Source organism: Castor canadensis, chromosome 18 (genome assembly GCF_047511655.1).
Source record: "Castor canadensis chromosome 18, mCasCan1.hap1v2, whole genome shotgun sequence".
Taxonomy (NCBI): domain Eukaryota; kingdom Metazoa; phylum Chordata; class Mammalia; order Rodentia; family Castoridae; genus Castor; species Castor canadensis.
This window is the reverse complement of record NC_133403.1, coordinates 46,676,550-46,696,860: the sequence shown is the minus strand read 5'-3', so window position 1 is coordinate 46,696,860 and position 20,311 is coordinate 46,676,550. Positions and strand designations below refer to the sequence as shown.

The 20,311-nt window shown below is 56.5% G+C and overlaps 3 protein-coding genes across 24 annotated transcripts in view; 1 reads left to right on the top strand and 2 right to left on the bottom strand.

Moving 5' to 3' along the window:
* Positions 1-1,336: 1,336 nt before the first annotated feature.
* On the bottom strand, positions 1,337-6,371 carry Noc4l (nucleolar complex associated 4 homolog). The gene is made up of 15 exons (XM_020181229.2): positions 6,170-6,371; positions 5,931-6,051; positions 5,339-5,445; positions 4,693-4,800; positions 4,251-4,400; positions 4,052-4,151; positions 3,873-3,907; positions 3,514-3,564; positions 3,324-3,435; positions 2,994-3,054; positions 2,651-2,761; positions 2,347-2,507; positions 2,011-2,093; positions 1,581-1,694; positions 1,337-1,499 (listed from the first exon to the last, which is right to left on the bottom strand). Exons 1-15 carry the CDS (start codon positions 6,356-6,358, stop codon positions 1,380-1,382), a joined length of 1,623 nt encoding a protein of 540 aa, XP_020036818.2. The 5' UTR covers positions 6,359-6,371; the 3' UTR covers positions 1,337-1,379.
* Positions 6,372-6,404: 33 nt separating this feature from the next.
* On the top strand, positions 6,405-10,914 carry Ddx51 (DEAD-box helicase 51). 2 transcript variants are annotated; one of them, XM_020181238.2, is made up of 15 exons: positions 6,405-6,720; positions 6,833-6,975; positions 7,335-7,485; positions 7,725-7,870; positions 7,954-8,025; positions 8,178-8,284; positions 8,391-8,499; positions 8,588-8,733; positions 8,859-9,057; positions 9,132-9,247; positions 9,321-9,437; positions 9,624-9,725; positions 9,905-9,968; positions 10,064-10,198; positions 10,441-10,914. In XM_020181238.2, exons 1-15 carry the CDS (start codon positions 6,417-6,419, stop codon positions 10,465-10,467), a joined length of 1,938 nt encoding a protein of 645 aa, XP_020036827.2. In that variant the 5' UTR covers positions 6,405-6,416; the 3' UTR covers positions 10,468-10,914. The 2 variants fall into 2 exon arrangements, with proteins under 2 accessions (XP_020036827.2, XP_020036828.2); XM_020181239.2 differs by lacking the exon at positions 9,624-9,725.
* Positions 10,915-13,686: 2,772 nt separating this feature from the next.
* Ep400 (E1A binding protein p400) overlaps positions 13,687-20,311 on the bottom strand; it is a 104,096-nt gene continuing 97,471 nt past the window's right edge. For all 21 annotated transcript variants that reach the window (XM_074060723.1, XM_074060722.1, XM_074060727.1 and 18 more), the window contains 3 exons: positions 18,441-18,587; positions 17,010-17,087; positions 13,687-16,363 (listed from right to left, as the gene is read on the bottom strand). In XM_074060723.1, the coding sequence (XP_073916824.1) occupies positions 16,091-16,363; positions 17,010-17,087; positions 18,441-18,587 (498 nt within the window). In that variant the 3' untranslated portion in view covers positions 13,687-16,090. The remainder of the gene's footprint in view (positions 16,364-17,009; positions 17,088-18,440; positions 18,588-20,311) is intronic.

Sequence of the window (20,311 nt, the reverse complement as noted above, 5' to 3'; positions counted from 1 at the left end):
AAGATCCCCAGGCCTGGCCCACCCACAAGTGTGCAGGAAGACCCCAGAGGTTCTGAGAGCTGTAGTGGCCTCTGGTGGCTGCACGCGCTCAGGACACCGTCCTCCCCGCAGCACACCCAAGGCCTCCCAGGTTGTACTACATTTAAGTAATCAAGGGTGCAGTGGAGGTGGAGGTGGAGGGCCCCCTGCAGTGTGGGTGTGCGTGGCTGCGAACGGGTGGCCAAGTTTCCCCATGGCCACGTTCGAACCAGGGTTTGCTTTGTGGGAGCAACTGAGGAAAACACTGAACTCGGGAGTGGCCAGTGGGGCGGGAGCCAGCCTGGCCTGAGTGCAGTGCGGTTTGGAGGGTGGGAAGAAAGGAAGCTAGCCTCATGACAAACCCCACAAGGATAGAGGCAGTGGCCAGGAGCCTGTGGCTCATGCCTGTAATCCTAGCTACTTGGGAGGCTGAGAGCAGGATCACAATTCAAGGTCAGCTCGGGAAAAAAGTTCTTGAGACCCCACCTCCAAAATAACCAGAACAGAATGCACTGGAGCTCCTGCTTTGCAACATGAAGCCGAGTTTAAACCTGCCTCACCAAAAAAACCCCGTAGGGTCCGTGACCAATCTGGCAACTAGAGCAGCTCTCTGGAATCCAAAATTGCCAGATCCTGGAGACGCCAGACGAGGGTCACGACCACCACTCTGGGTGGGAAAGGCATGCAGGGGGCTGTGCCAGCACAGGACAGGAGTGGTGCGAAGGGCGCCCAACAATGAGGCCACTGCCTGTGCCTCCGTCAACCCCCGCAAGAGACCAGGCATCTCGCTGTTCTCTTCTGTTCTTGAATAATGGGGTTTTTAACAGGAAACGTGGGGTCCCTCTCCTCGATCGGAAACCAGGCTCATCTAGTGTGAACAGCTGCAACTTCCAAGCACCCAGAGAGACAGAGAAGCCTCCGATGACGCATCGGGCCCCACACGTGCCCTTGGAACTCTAGTCACGTGCCTGCAACCTTGGCAGTTCCCAGGACAAGTGTTCCCCAGTTGGGGGTATCGACCACACACAAACGCACGCCCCATAACTGACCAGGGCAGGGCAGAGAAGACATGGGCATGGTTGACCAACCACAGCAGGACGTTCAGGGGTGGGGTCAGAGCCCCGAGTCCTGGGTCTGGAGCTCCTGGGACAGCAGCTGCAGCAACACCCAGCCCAGCCCCAGCCCAGAGGTCAGGTCCCTCGTCTCCTGCAGTGCAGTGAAGGCAGAGGACCCTGGCAGCCTCTCCCTGCCTGGCAGAGCTGCATCCCAGCCTAAGAAGCCCGGCCCCTCTCAAGGCCCACACTCCCAAGACACGCTCTCCTACAAAATCATTTATTTGGGCGGGAACAAGGTGGCCAGGGTCAGCTGAGTGTGAAGAACTGGGCACAGAGGTCGTTCTGCCGGCCAAGTAGGCCTCGGGCTGGGATGAACTCCAGAGGCACTGGCTCTGACCCTTTCTTCTTCAGGTCCCGCTCAAAGATCTGTTAGGAAGAAGCAATGGTCTAGGCCTAGTGCTCTGTAACCCCGTGGCCCTGCCCCTACCCCCGTGCCCCAGCCCTCACTTCGTAGGCAGTGAGCTCCAGGAGCGGGGCGATGCTGGTCTCAGGGACAGACAACACCTGGTTGATGACACTGGCAGCTTTAGACACCTCAGGGTGGTAATGCTGTTGGAGTGTCTAGTGGGGAGAGGGTGACACACAGGTACTGTCAACGCAGCCACATTGCCTGTGCCACTGGACACGGCCAGGCACCCCGCAGGAGGCCTCCGTGAGAACCATCCCTGAGCCCAGCCCCCTTGGTTTCATTGATTTGGGTGCGGCCAGTGAAACCAAGCCACTGAGGGAGCAGTGCTGTCATGACATGATCCTCGTCAGGGAAACAGCAGCAACTGCAGGAGGCAGCCCCACGCTCCCACAAGGTGATGTGGGGCTGCTGAAGCCTGTTTGGCAGGGGCTCTAGCGTTTTTAGGGCCCAGGCGCATGGGGTCCTCACCTGCAGCTCCCACAGGCAGCTCTCCAGGGCATGGCTCCTGGCCGGGTCCACCTCGTCGGGGTTGTAGGGGTCAGCGTCCAGCTCTAGGAACAAGATCCAGATCTCATCGGCCATCTCCTCTCCCTGGGGCTGCAGGAGCTGGGAGGGGCCCCACAGTGGTGTACCAGGGAGTCACAGATGAGGTGCCTGCAGTCCTGGCGTTCCTCACAGGTGCACCAGGGCACAACAGTGGGTGTCACAGGTGCAGTCTGTGGACCTGGCCTTCCCCACAGGAGGTGCACTGGGACTCAGCAGGGGGTGTCACAAGGAGGGATCTGTGGCCCCAGCCTGACTCACCAGGGCCCTGGGGACGGTGCACCAGGACGCGGCAGGCGGGATGTCTACGAAGCAGGTTACAGATGAAGGGCAGGGCCATGAGCAGAGCCTCGGGAGGCGCCGTCAGGGCCAAGCGGGCCAGGCGTTTGGCAAAGGCGGCCACAAGGTAGGCGGGGAGGTGGCTAGACAGGGAGGCGAGGTGTGAGACTTCAGGGCTCCCTAGCCTGTCTTCCAACCCCCAGATAGCCCCACAGAGCAGGGCGCCTTGCAGCGGCCCAGACGGCCCACACCACTCTGATGCCAGGCTGGTGCTCCTGACACTCACGAGGATGACAAGAAGAGGTCAGCTAGGTGGAAGAAACGGGCCCGATACTTGACGTGGAAGATGGACGGGTCCAAGAGGCCATAAAGTTTCTGGTAGAAATCAGGGTATTCTCTGAGAGAGGGGGACACAGGAATGCACGGGTGAGCTGGCCGTGGTGGAGGGTGGAAGGTCAAGCCAGGGACCAGGGGAGCCAGTACCTCAGCCCCCTCCTCTCCTTCCCCAATGACCCCTGGGCAAGTTCCATGGGCTCCCCGGTGTCCTGACCCTCTAGGGGAGGGAGGCCAGGAAGGACAGGTAGGCTGGCCGGAAGCCCCAGCAATGACAACTCCCAGCTGACACTCACAGGTTGTGTTTATGGATCAGGATGAAAAGTCCATTCAAGGCCAGGAGGCTGATGGCGCCACCTGCAGACACACAGAGACCGATGCAGGAAGCCAAGTCACTGGGCGTGAGACCCAGGCATGATCCACTACCACCCCCGCCCCCCAACCGAACCCCCCACACCTCCACCCCCCCCACAGGATTAATAGCAACTGGAAAAGGCAGCAACTGGTACAGCTCCAAAGCTGGGCCCCTGCCCATGGGCCACTACCCAAACACACATGAGAATGGAACAGAGTTCTGTGAGTCAGAAGATGCATAAGCTCAACCCAGGCCCACTACCCCTGCTCACCCACATCACAGGCGCTGGTTAGGAAGTCAATCATGAGGGTAGGCTGCGCCAGGTGGGGCAGGATGGAGTCGTGCATGGCCACGAGCACCTTCTTATAAAGGCTGAGGGGCAGCTGGGGAGATCACAGGTGGTCAGGGTGTAGCTGGCTACCCCCCCGAGACCTGGGAGCCCCTACCCCACCATGTCCTACCTTGTGCTTGAGGAAGCCGAGCCACATCTCCTGGAATGCCTTCCTGTGTTCCTGCAATTGGGCCAGGCTGAGCACACACCCTCCCCTCCGACCCTAGCGCTGGGGAGGAGGCCCTCGCCAGCCCTGCCATCTACCCCTCCTCATGACCACATGCAAGCCCTTGAACCTGAGCGCCAGGGGTCAGAGGAACAAGCACATCCCTTGCAGGTACAGGAAGTACAGAATGCTCGGGTCTAACGCCGATCACAAAATGACACGTGGAAGTGGCATGATGTGACAACACAAGGTACACATCACTGCCTACGTCAGTTGGTGTTCTATCTACACGGAAGGCAAGTGAGCCTCTGGGAGTGTCTCACCTTCAGATGAGTGACCTTCCACTTGTCTGACAGCTCTGCAAGGACAGAAAGGTGCGAGCAGTCACAACACACGAGATGGAGGCAGGAGTTCACTGGGCTGCTAAACTCAGACCCTGTTCTGCGGCGCCTCCTGCCAGGGTGCAGGGCCAGCCTCCGCTCAACCTGCCCAGGACACTCACCTGCATGCTTCACATAGAAGCTGGTGACACTGCACTCCTGATGGGGCAAGCTCACAGCAGACAGCAGCGCGAAGGCATTGTTCCAGAAGATGATGGGCACCTGCAGGAAGCCTGGCCTGAACACCTAGCCGGACCCCACCACCCATCTGCCTCCGTGCAGTGCTGTGACACAGGATGACAATGGGACCCGATCGCTCACCTCAGTCTGCTGTTTGGTGATCCGGGCCGTGGTGCTCGTGGCTGCCTGCATCGTGTGGTAGCGAATATCATCATACTCCATGTACTGGCAGAACTGGGAGATGAGCAGGCTGTGGTCCTCTTCAGGTGAGAGCAGACCTCCTACCACTGCCTGGGGCAGAGATGTGGTGAGCCGCCTCTCCTCACCAACAGTGCCAGCAGCGCCAGGCAGGTGCCAAGCCCTGCCAAGCTGCCTGCCACACCCAAACCCCTCTCCACTGCCAAAAGACCTCCAAAGAGACCAGTGGGTGGTTAGTGTCTCAGGGCTCCCAAGAGACCAGTGGGTGGTTAGTGTCTCAGGGCTCCCAAGGCAAGGTGAGGAGAAACGGCCTGTTCCTCCAACCATCTGCTCAGACAGCCCCTGCTCAGGGTGAGCCTGCACTTATGGCCAATGTGACCCTCACCTTGAAAAGAGTGTGGGGGAACAGGTAGTGGCCTTCCCACTGGGCCTTCTCCAGGGGCTGTGCTCCTTCCAGCTGTACAAACTTCATGAGTGTCCTGAGGGCCAGTTCCTAGAAAACAAGAGGCAGAATGGCCACGACACCACCACCCTCCAGATGGCCCCACAGAGTTCACCCCAGCCTAGGGGCCCCTCAAAACCTGGCCCAGAACTGGGCCAGGGGAAAGACCGTCCTGCCTTATCTTACTCCTTGCTAGCCATGATCTGGGCCTCCGTGCCCTGTGGGACGTGGGTAAGGTCTAGAATCAAAACTGGACTGGGAATAGGATCTGACCTGCGAGTGCACACTGGTATGTCACCGAGTGTCGAGAATGCCTCTGCAAACCTCACACTCAAGCAGGAAGTGCCAGAATGGTGCCTGATGAAGAGCAGAGCTCAGCATTAAGATCACGGTCACGAACTCTGCATGTTCAGGACCAGACATGTGACCTCATAAAACAAAACAGCCACACGTGAAAAGATGGAGAGTAGTGGAGGCTGTGTCTGAGGAGAAAACACCCTTAAGCACAGAAGCCTAGAAAGAGGAATCCTCTGCTCTGTGGAGAGCTCTGGAGGTGGATGGACAAAGGTAAAGCAACCCCAAGCCTCACCTTGACCTGGAAGGACGGGTGGGCCAGCAGCTCCTGCAGGCGGTTACAGCAGCTGTTATAGCGGTGTCTCATCCACACCTTGTACTTACGCGTGGCTCCGCGGGACCCTGCGGGCAGGGTTTGGGGATCATTCCACATGATGCTCACCTATGCCAGGTGTGGGTCCAATGTCCTAAACCCCGTCCCACCCTCCCACTGCCCTCAGCCCCAGACCCCACCTAGGGTTTCAGTACCAGTCATTCCCTGAGCCCTGCAAACACAGGGAGCAGATCTAAACCTGCACTGCCCCCAACCCAGCTCGCCATCCCTTAACGTGACCTAGGACTGGGGTGTCCCAAAGACTGGGACACAAAGCCCCAGTTTTAAGTGACAGTATCGCACTAACTGGAACAGTTCACAAGCGGAGAAGCAACACCTCATTCACGCTCACTTAAACCTGGGCACAGACATCCCCGTATCACGCCCCGCCCCGCCCCCAAAGAGCCACCCAGGTCCCACAGTGGGCTTGATGTGTTTCTGACAAGCCGCCCGTCGTATGACAGGGCTCGGGGCGCTCGTCCCGTGTAGACAGCGCTCCCTCCGCGAAGCTCACCTGTCCTGAGCGCGTCCTCAGAGGGCAGCTGGCCCACGAATAGCTCTCCCCGCTCCAGCATGGCCCCAAACAATCGGCTGCACGTGCGGACCGCTTCCTGGATCTCCTCCTGGTCCTCAGACTGCGGCGGGAGGCCGGGCGGAGAGACCCTTAGCCCCGGCGTGACCTCACGCCTCCCACCCCGACCCTCCACCCGCTCTCAACACCTTGGAAGCGCAGCCCCCACCCAAGTCTCGCACCTGCAGCACGGCCAGAATGTCGAACACGGAGTTGGCCTCGGCGCGGCTCGCCAGCACCGCCTGCAGCAGGCGACCCAGCGTGCGACGCGCGTCCGCGGGGCTCTGCTTTCGCTCCCGCTCCATGCTGCCGCCGACCGCGCAGAGTAAGGGTTGCCTACGTCTGCGCCCCCGGCGCGCCCGTGACGTCATGCCGGCGCGCCGTCTCCTCGGCGCTACGTCATCGCCGTGCGCGCGGCCCCTGGAGGCTATGGCGCTCTTTCATGTCGCGCGGTACTCGGACCCCAAGGCCGGGTCGGCGGAGGCCGAAGCCGAGGGAGAGGCTGGAGCTCGCGGTCGGGCCCGAGCACTGCTCGAGCGGCTGCAGTGCCGGGCCCGCGAGCGGCAGCAGCTGCGACAGCCCGAGACGGCCGTGCAGAGCGCGGAGCCGGCGGGCAGGCGGCGGCGGCGGCGGCGGCCCCGGCGGAGGCGGCGGCCGAGCGGCTCAGCGTCACAGAGCCCCGACGCGCGGCGGGCGAAGCGTCGGAAAGCGGACGGCGAGGACGCGAACCCAGGTGGGCGGCTGGAGGAGGTTGGTGATCGGGACGTCGCAGGCCGGGCGTGGAGCCTCCCTCCCTCCCGGGGCGGGCGGCGGCGCTGACGCCCCCGGGGCCCGTTGCCGCGCAGGGAGCAGCGAGACGGCGCCGGGGACGCGCGCCGAGAGAGCCGAGGCCCAGCCGACCCCAGGGGAGCGGCCCCCAGAGGAGGGGGCCGAACCTCAGGCCCGCGGCCCGGTGCTGGGGGGCTTCACGAGGAGGAAGGCGCCCAAGGTGAGCTGCCCGGGCGAGGCCGTGCGGAGATCCTGGGGCGCGGGGAAAGTTGTTCGAGCTTGAGATTTGCGGGGTGCGGGGCAGGGCAGCTCGGACGTAAGAACCGGGCGGTGAGAGTGTGGGCTCCCCTGGGGCGATGGATGCGAGGTCTCGGGGTGGGCTCAGGGGAGGGCGTCTGCTGCCTGTTCCTTAATTTCCTTAGTCGTATGAGGGGCGCTGAAAGTTGGGGGAAGGGGTTGAGGAGAATGGAGACTGGTCAGAGCCTTCTCGGGCAGCCAGCCTGGTTCCTGCCCGCTCTGCTCTGCCACCCCGGCCTGGAGGGCACTGTGGAATGCTGTCTCTCTTTCCTTTTGGGTTAGGTTCAGCCTTTCCTGCCACTGTGGCTGGCTGAGCCACGCGGTGTCAGGAGGAACGTCACGGAGGATCTCACTCCAATCGAGGCCATCCCCGAGGTGCACCCTGACCTGCAGAAGCAGCTGCGAGCACATGGGATTTCTTCCTACTTTCCAGGTGCCCAGTCCAGGGCAGGTGGTGGGGGACAATCGTGGAGAGCTCCGTCCAGGCTGAAGGCCTTGGCTCAGGAGCCCTGCCACATTCGTGTTCAAGTGCACCTTGGTGTCAAGCTTCTGGTGACCACTTGGGCCTCCCACACCCCATTCTCCCCACCTAGTACTTTCTTTGAGCAAGACGTGTTCTGGACAAGTGACTGGTTCTGACATAAAGTTGATCCTTCGCTCTTCCTGGTCCAGTCCAGGCGGCTGTGATTCCTGCCCTCCTTGAGAGTGCAGCCGGTGGATTTCTGATTGGCAAAGGTGGCTACCCGCCCAGCGACCTCTGTGTTTCTGCCCCAACAGGCAGTGGGAAGACACTGGCCTTTGTCATCCCTGTGGTACAGGTGAGCGTGAAGGTCCCCTTCCCCTCTAGCTAGACACGGCAAGGAGCCAGCCTGCTCACCTGGGTGGCCCTTTCTCCCTGCAGGCCCTGCTGCATCGTGTGGTCTGCCACATCCGTGCCCTGGTCATGTTGCCCACCAAAGAGCTGGCCCAGCAGGTACATCTACCCCCACGCCTGGAAGTCTGCACCTTCAGCCTTAACTGCCCCAGCAGGCATTTGTGTGCCCAGCCCAAGGGCAGCCAGGGTCTTCCTTGCTAGGTGTGGGGAGTGCTAGTGCCTGGCCAGCTGGTGACAGACTTCTCCTGTAGGTGAGCAAAGTGTTCAACATCTACACAGATGCCACTCCTCTACGTGTTGCTCTGGTTACTGGACAGAAGTCTTTGGCCAAGGAGCAGGAGAGCCTCGTCCAGAAGACGTAGGTGTTCAGGGTTGGATGGGGTTGTGTTTTAAGAAGCAGGCAGTGCTTGTTGTGAAGAGGTCCTGAAAGGAACTTTCTTGGGTTGAGTCTTACTGGTTTGTAGAGCAGATGGCTACCGCTGCCTGGCTGACATTGTGGTGGCCACACCTGGCCGCCTAGTGGACCACATCGACCAGACCCCAGGATTCAGTCTCCAACAGCTGCGCTTTCTGGTAGGCTGCCTACCCTGAAGCCTGGCTTTGAACTGAGGATTGACCTCAGCAGGTGTCTCCAGCCAACCCTGGCTCCTGCCTCCTGCAGGTGATTGATGAGGCTGACCGGATGATAGACAGCATGCATCAGTCCTGGCTGCCACGGGTGGTGGCAGCGGCCTTTCATAGTGGGGACCCTGTGGACCCCTGTGCCCTGCTCCAAAGGAGGCAGCCCCAGGCTGTGACTGCCCGCAGGTACCCCACCTTGCACTCCTTTCTCAGTGCTAAGGGGAGGATGTGTGAGTCCCATGGTTGTCCTTGCCTGGTAAGTCAGGGTGCTGTGAGGAGCCCATCCTGCCAGCATTCCCCTTGCCTTCCAGCACTTGCTACCCGCAGATGCCTCTGCAGAAGCTGCTTTTCTCAGCTACCCTAACCCAGAACCCTGAGAAGCTACAGCAGCTTGGTCTCTACCAGCCCCGGCTTTTCTCCACGGGCCTGGCGCATAAGGGTCTCAAAGACAAAGATGTCGAGGTGGACGAGGACTTGGGGGAGAAGTACACCTTTCCTGTGGGGCTCACGGTAAGTTGAGTAGACACTGAGGTTAGGGGACATCAATTCCACAGCTCCTACCCAGCCTCTGCCATCTCCCACAGCACCACTATGTGCCCTGCAGCCTCAGCTCCAAGCCACTCGCTGTCCTGCGCCTGGTCCTTGGGATGAACTTCTCAAGGACTCTGTGCTTCACCAACTCACGAGATAGCTCCCACAGGTAAGCTACTGGGGCATGTGTTGAGGCAGGCTGAGGCCCTGGCACCACCTGGCTCTGGCTTTGTCTCTCCCAGGCTCTTCCTGTTAGTGCAAGCTTTCGGAGGTGTGAATGTGGCTGAGTTTTCCTCCCGCTATGGACCTGGCCAGAGGAAGAAGATCTTGAAGCAGTTTGAACAGGGCAAGATTCAGCTGTGAGTACTTAGGAAGGGTGAGGTGCTCGCCCCAGCTATCCATCAGCCTGGGGTCTTTCTGAAGGGCACTTGCTTCTGGAAATGTGCCCTGGAGTCTCCCCCCACCCCCACCCTGAGGCAGGCAGGCACAGGTGTGGGTGTCCTTGCTCCTGGGCATCGGAGACTCTAGAGCGTGTATCCCATCAGCCTCATCAGCACAGACGCCACTGCCCGAGGTATCGACGTGCAAGGTGTGGAGCTGGTGGTCAACTTCGATGCCCCTCAGTACCTGAGGACCTACGTGCACCGGTGAGGGCTGGCCCACCATGGCCTCTTGGGAATCCGAGGCCTGTGAGCTGCTGAGTGTCACATGTGGGATCATCTTGCATAGGTTTGGTTGGGGTGTGGACAGGAGAGAGAAGCCGTCCTTTTGTTCGGTTCCTAAAGGGTCAAGGCTGTTTTCTGAAGACATCTGTGTCTTATTTCAGGGTAGGGAGAACAGCCCGAGCTGGAAAAACAGGACAGGCCTTCACACTACTCCTGAAAGTGCAGGTGAGGCTGTGTGGGTTTCCACACACGACTCTCTTGCTGCTAGAGGTGCTGGGACTGGTCCAGAAACACTTCCCACACGAGACCCCTCCTTACAGGAAAAGAAGTTCCTCCGGATGCTGGCAGAAGCTGGGGTGCCTGAGCTGGTGCGCTGTGAGATCTCCAGTGAGCTCCTGCAGCCGCTAGTCCCTCGGTATGAGGAGGCCTTGTCTCAGCTGGAGAGGACTGTCAAGGTGAGGACCACTAAGCTCAGGGTGAGGGTCCTACAAATCAAACCTCAGGAGCTCTAGAGCAGACACTGTCACACATTTTGAGGTGCAGGAGGGCAGGACTTGTGTACCCTTGAACACCTGGCCTGAGGCTGCGAAGATCCTTCCCAGAGAGCACAAGCCTGTTCCTCCTCGGGTTCCCAGGAGCTGGGCTGGGGGCTTGCAGATAGCAGGGGCACGGTGTCAAGTCCCCCTTTCTCCTGCAGGAAGAGCAAAAATTGAAGGCGGTCTAGGCAGAGGCTCTTGGGAAATGGAGGGATCCTCCTGCTGAAATTAGTCACCATCTACTCTCTGACCGGAAAAACCCTGCACACTGGGTGCTGTGTGAGCAGAAGATGGAGTTCCTCTGGGCTTCTGAGGAAGTAGCCAGAGCAAACAGCCCTTTTCTCCAAGCAGCCTGGCACTCGGCTCAGGCCTGTGACATCACCACTGTGGCTGGGTTCCACTGGTCTCTGGAAACGCTCCAGCGAGAATGACGACAGTTGCCTCGTGCGTGATAAGGGTCAGGATTAGTCTGGAGCTGATGCTGCAGAATTGGCATCTCCCTGTCTGCAGAAAGCATCAGTGAGCCCATCCCTGCTGTCATTTGGACGGGGACGGGGAGGGTGGCCTCAAAGGCGTTTCCACAGTGGTAGCACCCAGGTGTCACACAAGAACGTTCTCATACCACTAGTCTGTTTGTTTATAAAAAGGCTCTTTCTTAGTTTTATATAATAAAAAAAAAAGTGGGTGGGGGACAGATTGGTTCCACTTGTGTAAGAGAAAATGATTCAGGTATGGAGCTTATACCTTTGAGTTCCCTTGATCCTGGCCCCCATGGCTGCAGCACAAATGGGTCACCTTCCTCTTGAAGGCCCCTCCAGCTGCCCCCTAATTCACAGGATATCCTAGGTCTGTAGAAAAGCACTCGGCACACACCGCAGGTGCTGTCCTCAGTGGCACGGCTTACAATACTGGCCCTTGGGAATTTGGGACTTGGAGAGGGGGGGATCCCTTTGGGATCTGGACCTACCTGCCTTATGTCCTGCACCACCCCTGTGGGTGCTGTTACTGCTGCCTAAAATTTTTTCCCCCCTCCCTGTAACCATCTGGAAAATTTCTGTTGGCCCTAGGTTCAGGCAAACACATTGTAACTTCCACTCTGAGAGTCAGGCTCACCTTCCCCCGTACCCAGAGTACCTTCCCTGCACTCACACCAATCTCCAGGACTGTCCTGAAGGTCATATGTTGGCTTTCCATCTGAGCAGATGACTTAAAAGCAAACGGATAGATGGGTGCTTGGGATGCACAGACATACTTTCCAGTACTGGAATAACCTTGGTAAGCACAAGAACAGACACAATACTTTTAAGATTCATAAGATAATCTTACCATTAATGTTTGATTCTGGCTGCTCTAAGCTGCCCAAGCTGCAGTGAAGATGAGCTGCTGGTGCTCAGTGCTTTGGGGTTCAGCAATTTTAGGGAGGGGCTATGTCACCTGGAGTTCCTGATCATTTAGGGCCCCCCTGTCTGGGTCTAGGTCCTGGGCAAGGGAAGAAGCTACGCTGAGGGCTGGACTGGGCATTAGGTGACTAGGTAGGAGCTGCACTCCAAGGTCTTTAGGACGCGTGAATGAGAAGGGTGACTGATTTTTAATTTTTTGAGTCTTGCTACATAGCCCTGGTTGGCTTAAGATACAATCACCGCCTGAGTGCTGGAATTGCTGGTTATACGCCAAGCTTGGGAGTGATTTTGTTCTTGACAACTGCAAGTAGAAATCAAACTGTATTTCTGAAACAAACAATCTGGAGTGTGGAAAGAGCCTAAGAGAGATGTGGTTTACAAAGTGGGTGAGCACAGTTGCCACAGCCAGGTGAGGACAACTGCAGAGACCGTGCACAATCAGCGAGGGGGACAATTGAGGCTGGAGATGGCAACGGGGTCCAGGTCACATGGCTCTGGGAATTATCCCACTGTGGTGCAAGAGGCTCAGATCTATGTGGTGAAAAGCTTCCCTAGCTACCCAAGCAGAAGGTCAAAGGGCAGCTGCAACAGAGGAAGGGACAGGCTGGTGATGGCAGGGAGAGCCATCTTCCCACGCCAGCTGTATTAACGGTGCTGGTGCCGTCCGTGATCAGAAGATTCTGGTTTTTGCATTCCAAATGGAGAAAGCCAAGCAGAGCACGTGGGTGGGGTGAGGAGGATAGCTTTATTGAGAGAAGGGGAGTCACCTGTCCTGCCAGGTAGGGGAAGGAAAACAGGAAGAGGGCACAGTGGGTGCAGGTGGAGTCCGCCAGCAGAGACGCATGCTTTTCTTTTTCAGGTGCCTTTGAAACCTACCCTACCCCATGGGAGGGCAGGCCCAGGAGGTTCCCACCCAATAATGAGTGAGTGGGGAGGGGGACAGGCGGTTCCCAGCCAGGTGAGGGTGCTCTGGCCTGGCCATCCCCAGGCAACCCACGAGCCCCAAACTTTTCCTCCTCCTAGCCTGCCTCACCATGGTAGGTCTATGGTAAAGGTGGTGTGTTTGTTTGAGGGCCCTAGCCATAGCTGTCATGTGATGACCTCTGAGCAGGAGGCTCACAACTGCTGGGCTCAGAGGAGCTACTCTAGGGTCTGACATTTCCCCCTGTGCAGTCCTCCACCCCAGCTGTACACAGATGCAGCCTCCAGGCCAAAAGAGCAGAGACTTGGCGTAGTCAGGACCATGGCAGGGAACCTTTATACAGAGTGACAATTAGGGAAAGGATCCCCAAGTGCAGTCACCAGCTGCAGAGGGCTTGACAGGTGTTCACAGGTGGGTCCTCCCAGTACCAGCATCTGGCAGCTTGGCAAAAGCCCCATTACTGGCCCACGTCCTATGGCCACACTATCACTTGCAGGTACCCAGCACACCCTGGGCCTGTGGTCCTTCCCGTGTAGAATGAAAAATGGAAGCCAGATCTTCAAGGCTCACACCCTGGGCACTCCCAATTCTGTGGTGGGAAAAGGAGACACCAGAACCAACCGTGGGCTTCTGGGGGCACGTCACCTTCACCTTGACTGATTGATAAGAATGATGCCATTTATATCTAAAATAGGAATTTTTCTTTTGTTTTGCAGTACTGGGGTTTGAACTCCAGGCCTCATGCTTGCTGGGCAGGCGCTCCACCACTTGAGCTGCTCTATCAGCCCTTAAGGAATGTTGTGCAATTAGAAATCTGTTTTTTAGCAAAGGAGAAGAGAAAGGAGCAATGGCAGTGGCCAGTCCTGAGAGCGAGGACCACCTCAGTGTGCAGCCGCAGTTGGCTCCATGAGGCCCTGCAACACACACGCACAGTGCCTGCAGAAGAGGAGCTCGGGCATGGCCCACTCCTTTTAGATCCTCCTCTGGTGCCCACCCTCCCCAAACCCTGTTGCTCATTTGCAAGTGAACACACTCAGCATCTTATTTTGGCTTAACTAGTGTTCTATCAAAGACAGAACCAAGAGTATATAAAGAGACCACTTTATTTGGCCTTTTGTTTGGTAGGACTTCGGAGCCTTTTAAAATCCTACTCTGCAAGTACAAATGCTTGTTTACAAAGTATTTACAATTTCAGTCTTTTGAAACACAACAGCTATCCGGTTTTAAAGTGAACAAAAACAGTAACAACTGCAAAAAGGATGCTCCCGTCCGTCAGGCATCACCAGCCGCTTGCGTCACCACTGGGGAACTTTAAAATGGCCTGGACTACTTCTCCTTAGAACAAAGGCCTCCTGCTTACAGAATGGCTGGGTCCTGTTCACCATGAGGCCCAGGTAGTCTGGTAGCTTGGCTGCTGTTTTATATTGTTCTAATAATTTCATTGACTCATGCCCTCTGTATTGGTATGACCCTGACTGGCAAGGAGGCCAAGATGACCCCTCCCGGACTCAAAGTTTCTTCTCAGTTAGCAGTTCTGACCTTTGCAAGGGAAGGCAGGAAAGGAGCGCTGGAAGAAGCAGGTTCACCCAGGCTGGTGGGAGCAGCAGGGATGTCACCAAATCAAGTGACAGTAAAAACACCTCTGTCCACGTTACGCAGGACTCATTGCATAAACTCACTCCAAAGATGGGAGGTGCTCAGGTAGGAGGATGAGCAAGAGACCACATGGCAGATGTTCAGAGTAACAGATCTGCTCTGAGAGAAGGTACCATGCCCTAGAGTTTCAGATTCCAAGAGCTCTCAGTGGGAACATGGGCAGTTCCCCCTAGGACCTGCTTAAGTTAGTGATGCAGCCTTCGACCAACATGGCAGAAGGACAAAGAATGAAGTGCATGGTGCTGACAAGTTCTGCACATCTGAAGACAAGGGCAGGGAGCAAGCAGCTGGGAACCAGACCCGAGGTCACATGACAGCCCTGTGAGGCCATGCTCCCCAGCACAGCACACTCCAGCCAGGACAATGGGCTGTTTATGAGAAAGCCACAGATTGGGTTGAGGCATTCAAGTAACAGATGTGAAATCCCTTCTGCTTTTGGCCTCAACTTTTTCCAAGTTTCGCATCAGGGGCTCAGATGGGCTTCAGTCAATCCCTGCCCACACAGGCCGGATGCGACGGGATGGGAACAGCAGCTACAGTGAAAACACTACACACCCACACTGCGAGGAGGGTGCCGTGTCAAGGGTGCACAAGCCAACAGAGGCCAACTTCCTGGACCAGTGGTGTAACCCGGCCACAGATGGCTGCAGAACAGTGATGGGTAAGACCTTCTGCTGTGGTGAATACGCAAGGTGAAGGGCCACCATCAGCCCGCTGTGCCCATGAAAGCTGCAGGTGTTACCTTGTCGTAATAAAGAATGAGCATGAGTGAACACTGGCCTGCCTTGTCCCCTCAGCTGCAGGCCTGCCACAGCAGCTGACTGGCAGAACCATAGGCGCACTATCGCTCAGGAGGCATACGTGGCTGGCCCTGCTGGGTCCACCTCCAGATCCATGGACAGAATGCCTTGTGAGGAGGACCTCAGAGCTCCAGGCCAAGCCCTGGCCAGGGAGGTAGCAAAGGGGTCTGTGACATTACTCCCAGCTTCCATAAGCCACCTCACCTACCACATACTCAGTGTGCCATCTGCAACCTAACAGCATGTGTGTGGCACTGGAGCCTCACAAGGCTTCCCTGGAAATGTCTGGCATGCCAGGTCCAAACATGAGCTATGGCCAAAGCTGGATGCTTTTCATGGGTGTGCAGAGATGGTGTCAGTCCCAAAAACATCCTTCAAATGAAAGCCAACCCACTGTGGCAGGGCTAGAGGCCACACTGGCTGATCTTTGGAATGAAGATCCAATCACAGGTCACAGCCCTCACGTGCAAGCCCGGAGCACATCAGCTACTTAGCTAGGTGTCAGTACTAAGTATTTCCCTTAAAAGATAAAACAAACAGCACTGAATGAGGGAGGGAAAGCCACAGTGGTGTCTTGGGAGCGAGCAACCAGTCTCAGGCGGTCTGCTGTATTTGCTCCTCTTCCTTGACGATGTGTCTTCTGCTCAGATCACAGCAGACAGTGCCAAAGACCACGTGTTAGCAGCAGAGCATTTTAGGGCTCACTGCACATGCCCAGTGGTTTCTGGGATATGCCGAATACTACACGTTAACGTATCATGTTGCTTTCAAAACAGTACCACTGCCCAGGAGGCAATCAGGAAAGCATCACCGTCTTTCCCAACTCGTCACATACACAGACAGGTGGACAGGTGTGTGCAGGAAGGACCACTCTTCCTGCAGCTCAGTGCACTTTAACAGAATGTTACAGGACTGAGCCGACAGCGGCTGCCCAGGGCTGCCTGTCTTACACGGTGCTCTCCACGAGAATCCAGAAGCAGCTTGGTGCTCCCTGTCTGGAAGGCCTCTTTGCCTGGTGGGCCCGCCTTCCCACCTACTGGCATGGGGGCTTTGTGGGCGTCTTCAGCCTCACAGCAGGGACTCTCATCTGCAGCTTGGGCTGCTGGCTTGGGCTGTCGGAGCTGGCTGGGACCTGTGCTGGGCTTGGGCCACCAGGGTTCTGGAGTGGGGCCGAGGCTGTTGTCACCACCTGCTGCTGTATGAGTTTCTGCTGCACCACCTGGGCAGTGGCTGTCACCGTGGGAATCATCTGCACCTGCTGCCCTGCCGCTGTTGCCTGTGTGAGTGTCACTGTCTGTGGAGAAGCCTGGGGGCGGGGGAGAACACATATGTCACCAGAGCACAGCCCCGGCCAGCCTGCTGCAATGAATGTGAGAAGCGTCAGCCATACCCAGCAGGCCTATGGGTTCTAATGGGACAAGTAGGGAAGGAAGCGGTGCAGTGTTTAGCCTTGGAGAAGCAGGGAGAGCGGGGCCAGCAGTCAGTGGGCAGGTCTGGCACTATCGGGCTCCTCAAGTCCTATGCCAGTGTGGCTTGCACAAAGTAAAAATTTAAAAACAGTGCTGCTCTCTGCACCATAAACAGATATGGTAAGAAGTCCCTTTGTGAGGAAGGGGAAGCATGTCTGTGTTCAGGCTCCCCCTCTGGCAAAGTCCTTAGGTCTGTGGAAGTGGCTGTGTGTCACGGGACACATCCACGGTGCCTACTGGGTGCAGGAGTCTCGTTCAGCACAGTGGCCCAGGCAGGCCCAGATGATGCTTGCTTTCTCCTAGTAAGGACAGCAACTTCTGCCCTGACAGCTAATATTTTTGTGGCCATCATGAGAATCAAAAATGATTCTCTAATCAGAAACACTCTGCTTCCTCAGGATAAAACCCCAAATGCCAACAAGTGTCAAGTTTATTAAAAAGCCTACGTGATTGATTGGGCTACCTTGATTTCCCACATCCTACCTGCTGAGAGGCAGCGGCAACCTGCTGGATGCTGGCCACAGGTGTTTGCTGCTGAACAACTTGAGGAAGTTTTGCAACCTTTAACGAAACAAAACATCCAAACACAGAAGTCAGTCGTAAGTGTGCCCACTGAGAAGGTGAGGGACCTCACTTAACCACCTTCCTAACTGGCAATCTGCCGTAACTTAAGCTTTCTGACTCATTCATTAATTTATTCATGCATTCGATCACTGGCAGCACTGCGGATTGAACTCAGGGCCTCCCAAGTGCTCTACCGCTTGAAGCTACAGCCTCTCAAACTTTTTTTCTCAATAAAAACTGCTCCAAGTTCAGATGAAAGAATTAAGACTGGGGAAGGAATTAAGCATTTATCATTCCGTGAGTTCTCAGAGGCTCTGCTTCATGGTAGGGTTGGATGACATTCCTCTGTAGCAAGTGGCACCGTGTCTCAGACATAGCTAAGTGGGAACAGAGAGGTCTGGAATCAGAACACCAAGTTCCAGCTCCAGTCTGGAGAGTGGCTACCCTGTCATTCGTAACTCATAATTGAGAGCTCACTATTGTAAAACAAAACTTTCCGCCATGCTTTCTTTCCACAGATATCTCATTGCACACCTCCTGTTGTCTTGATGCTAAGGGGGCTGGAATCAGTTGTGCGATCTGAGCTAGCATGAATACTAGCTATGAAGTAATGTAGGCTCCCGGAGGGCTCTGTGACAGCCCCTCACAGGCCCTGCCCCTCACTCTGGTCTCCTGTTTACAGAACAGGGACAAAAGCAGGCTCAGCCAGTTGTGCTGGCCATACCTGTAGCCCCAGCACTCAGGAGGCAGAGGCAGTAGAATGGTGAGACTGAGACCAGCCTGGGTTTGAGATTCCGTCTCAAAAAGCCAGCCACACAAAAAACCTGATTATATTCCAGATCAGACTGCTGGGCCCCCAGCCACGCACAGGCCAGGCTCCAGTGCCTGTGGAATCAAGTCTGGAACTCAGCACTTGCAGCCCTTGGACAGGACTTACAGGTGGCTTCCAGGGAGGAAGGATGAACCCACAATGTCAAAAAAGGACCAAAAAGGTCTACCAAACTAGAAAAGAACACAATTGTCTTCACCCTAAGGCACAATGACTAATAAAACAACTGAAAATGCCATGTTCAGTGTGGTTAGTGAATGTTTTGACATCTCCTAGCCACCTCTGTGCTCAGGTCCTTGTGGACACAGAAGGCAAGAAGACAAGGAACAGGGCAGGAGGGATGTGGTGAAGCAGACTGCTTCACTTACAGATGAAAGGGCTGGGTACAGGCCAACTCTTCAAATGTGACAGCCCAGCAAAGTTGCAGATTAAAATGGCAATGTACACGGTTCACCCAGAGGCTCATACCCATAATCCCGGCTACACAGCCCTCCCATCTGTGGGATGCGTGCCTTGCTCACCTGGATCTGGGTCTGCACTTGCTGAGTCCCGGCCAGTTTTTGAGCCTGGGAGATGGGCGTAGTTAGAAACTGGGTCTTAAGGGTTGGCTGCGTGGCATAGGTTACCTTCTGCTGGGGGCCCTGAGCAGCAATCTGTTGAGCAGTCAGCTAAAGAAAAGAGAGCTGGGTAAGAACCACGCCTATGCTTAAAACCTGCATAGAAGGCCCTTTGAAACCTCGGGGGTCTTCACCATGTGGCCCCAGCACCTCACAACATTCCCCAACCCCCACAAGTGACCACTTCAGGCTCTGAGTCCTGCCCTGTCCTTCTGTCCTGGACCTGCCAGCACCCTCCTCCAGGTGCCACTTCAGCCTCTACAGTGGGCCGACCTGCTCCCTTTTCCCTGTTTGGGGAGTGTGTCTGCACAGACACAGAGGCTTTCAGTGCTGCCCTCCTCAGCACTTGGGAGTGTTCACCTGTGCAAGTGACTGAACTTGACCCAACCTATAGTCAATCAAATTTCTAGTCTTCTCTGCCAGGAAAACTGAATACTATTCAGGTCATGCATGATATGGCCATGTGCTTGCCGTGTAAGCCACGGCCTTGTACTCATAACATAAATCAGATGTCAGGCAAGGCTTGTCTCCTACTCTTCCAGGGGTGAAGCAGGCCTGGCAGCACACTCGCCTGTTGGGCCTCCCAGAGCCTGGGCGCCCACAAGGCCACCTCTGCTCCTCAGGACTCCTGAGGCCTGGGAAGGTGATTCTGCAGGTGTTTCTTTCTTCACACTGCCTGACACAGAGAGAAGACACCTCCAAGAGGTGGGGTGCACACACCTCCCAAATAAGGATGACACCTGTCCAGCTGCAACGGGGCAGGTACCTCAGCCCTTGCTGCCCCTGTGTGCACAGACCCTGATCCTCAGTACCCCTTGGGGGTACTGAGTCCTCTGCGTGCACGCCTGCATTCCCAAGGACAGCTCTATCTCGTTTTCTGTTCCACTTTTCCCACAAAGCTCGCCACTGCCAGGCACCAGCATGCTTCCTTCCGTCCTTCCCAGACCCTCACAGCAGGTCTTCTGCGTGGTGTGACAGTGACTTAGAGGTCCAAGTGGTCCAGCTTGTGTAATCATGGACCCTGGGTCCCACTGGAGTCAGCTGCTCAACCCACTACCTTTTGTCAGCCCTGCCATGCTGGGCAAGCCCTCCTTCTCCCTGGCCTGAGCTCCTCAGCTAACACTCCCTTCAGGGGGTAAGCACCAAGATACCATGCTCTCAGCTGGTGTTCAGTGTATAGGAGAGAGAAGTGCGGGAGCTCGCACTGGGGCAGCCCCTGTTCCAAATCAGGCCATGTTCTAGCTTCAGGCCTGAAAACAGCACATACACAGAGATCACGGTGAGTGCCAACGAGAAGCCAGCCACCTGCAAGCCAAGGGGGTCTGGGGCTGATGCCACCAATAAGAGCCTAAGAGCAGGAGCCCCTGAAACAGGGACATCTCACTGCATGCCCCTTGTCCATGTACACAGTGCTGGCTAGTGAGGAGGTCTGAGCTCCCAGCAGCCTTCCTCTGAGCAGTCATTTCTGCCACTCCAGTCCCCGCCTCACCCATCCTCCCTTGCAAGCCAGGAGGGGTACAAATTGGGTGGCCTGGAGCATGAGTCCCAGTGGCCGCACACTGACCTGCCCCTGCTTCCCTGAGCCTTTTAGGTGCCTCCTCGTCAGGCAATTCATTCCCGGTGGAGGGCTTGAGCCCAGTCATCTTCCCAGACCTCCAGTCACCCTCCAGGCTGAGTCCTTAGATCATCGTCACCTCACAGCCATAATTCATTTCAAAAAGGACATAAATCAACAAGCAACGCTGACTGGGCCCATAGGAGCTTCCCTTGAAGTC

Bases quoted from the DNA above. Each gene is read 5' to 3' on its own strand.
- Ddx51 (XM_020181238.2), top strand. From the start codon at position 6,417: ATGGCGCTCTTTCATGTCGCGCGGTACTCGGACCCCAAGGCCGGGTCG. The intron at 7,486-7,724 runs GTGCCCAGTCCA...TTCCTGGTCCAG, and splicing joins GATTTCTTCCTACTTTCCAG to TCCAGGCGGCTGTGATTCCT. The intron at 8,500-8,587 runs GTAGGCTGCCTA...TGCCTCCTGCAG, and splicing joins TCCAACAGCTGCGCTTTCTG to GTGATTGATGAGGCTGACCG.
- Noc4l (XM_020181229.2), bottom strand. From the start codon at position 6,358: ATGACGTCACGGGCGCGCCGGGGGCGCAGACGTAGGCAACCCTTACTC. The intron at 5,446-5,930 runs GTGAGCTTCGCG...CCCTGCCCGCAG, and splicing joins TGAGGACGCGCTCAGGACAG to GGTCCCGCGGAGCCACGCGT. The intron at 1,500-1,580 runs GTGAGGGCTGGG...TCTTCCTAACAG, and splicing joins TGGAGCTCACTGCCTACGAA to ATCTTTGAGCGGGACCTGAA.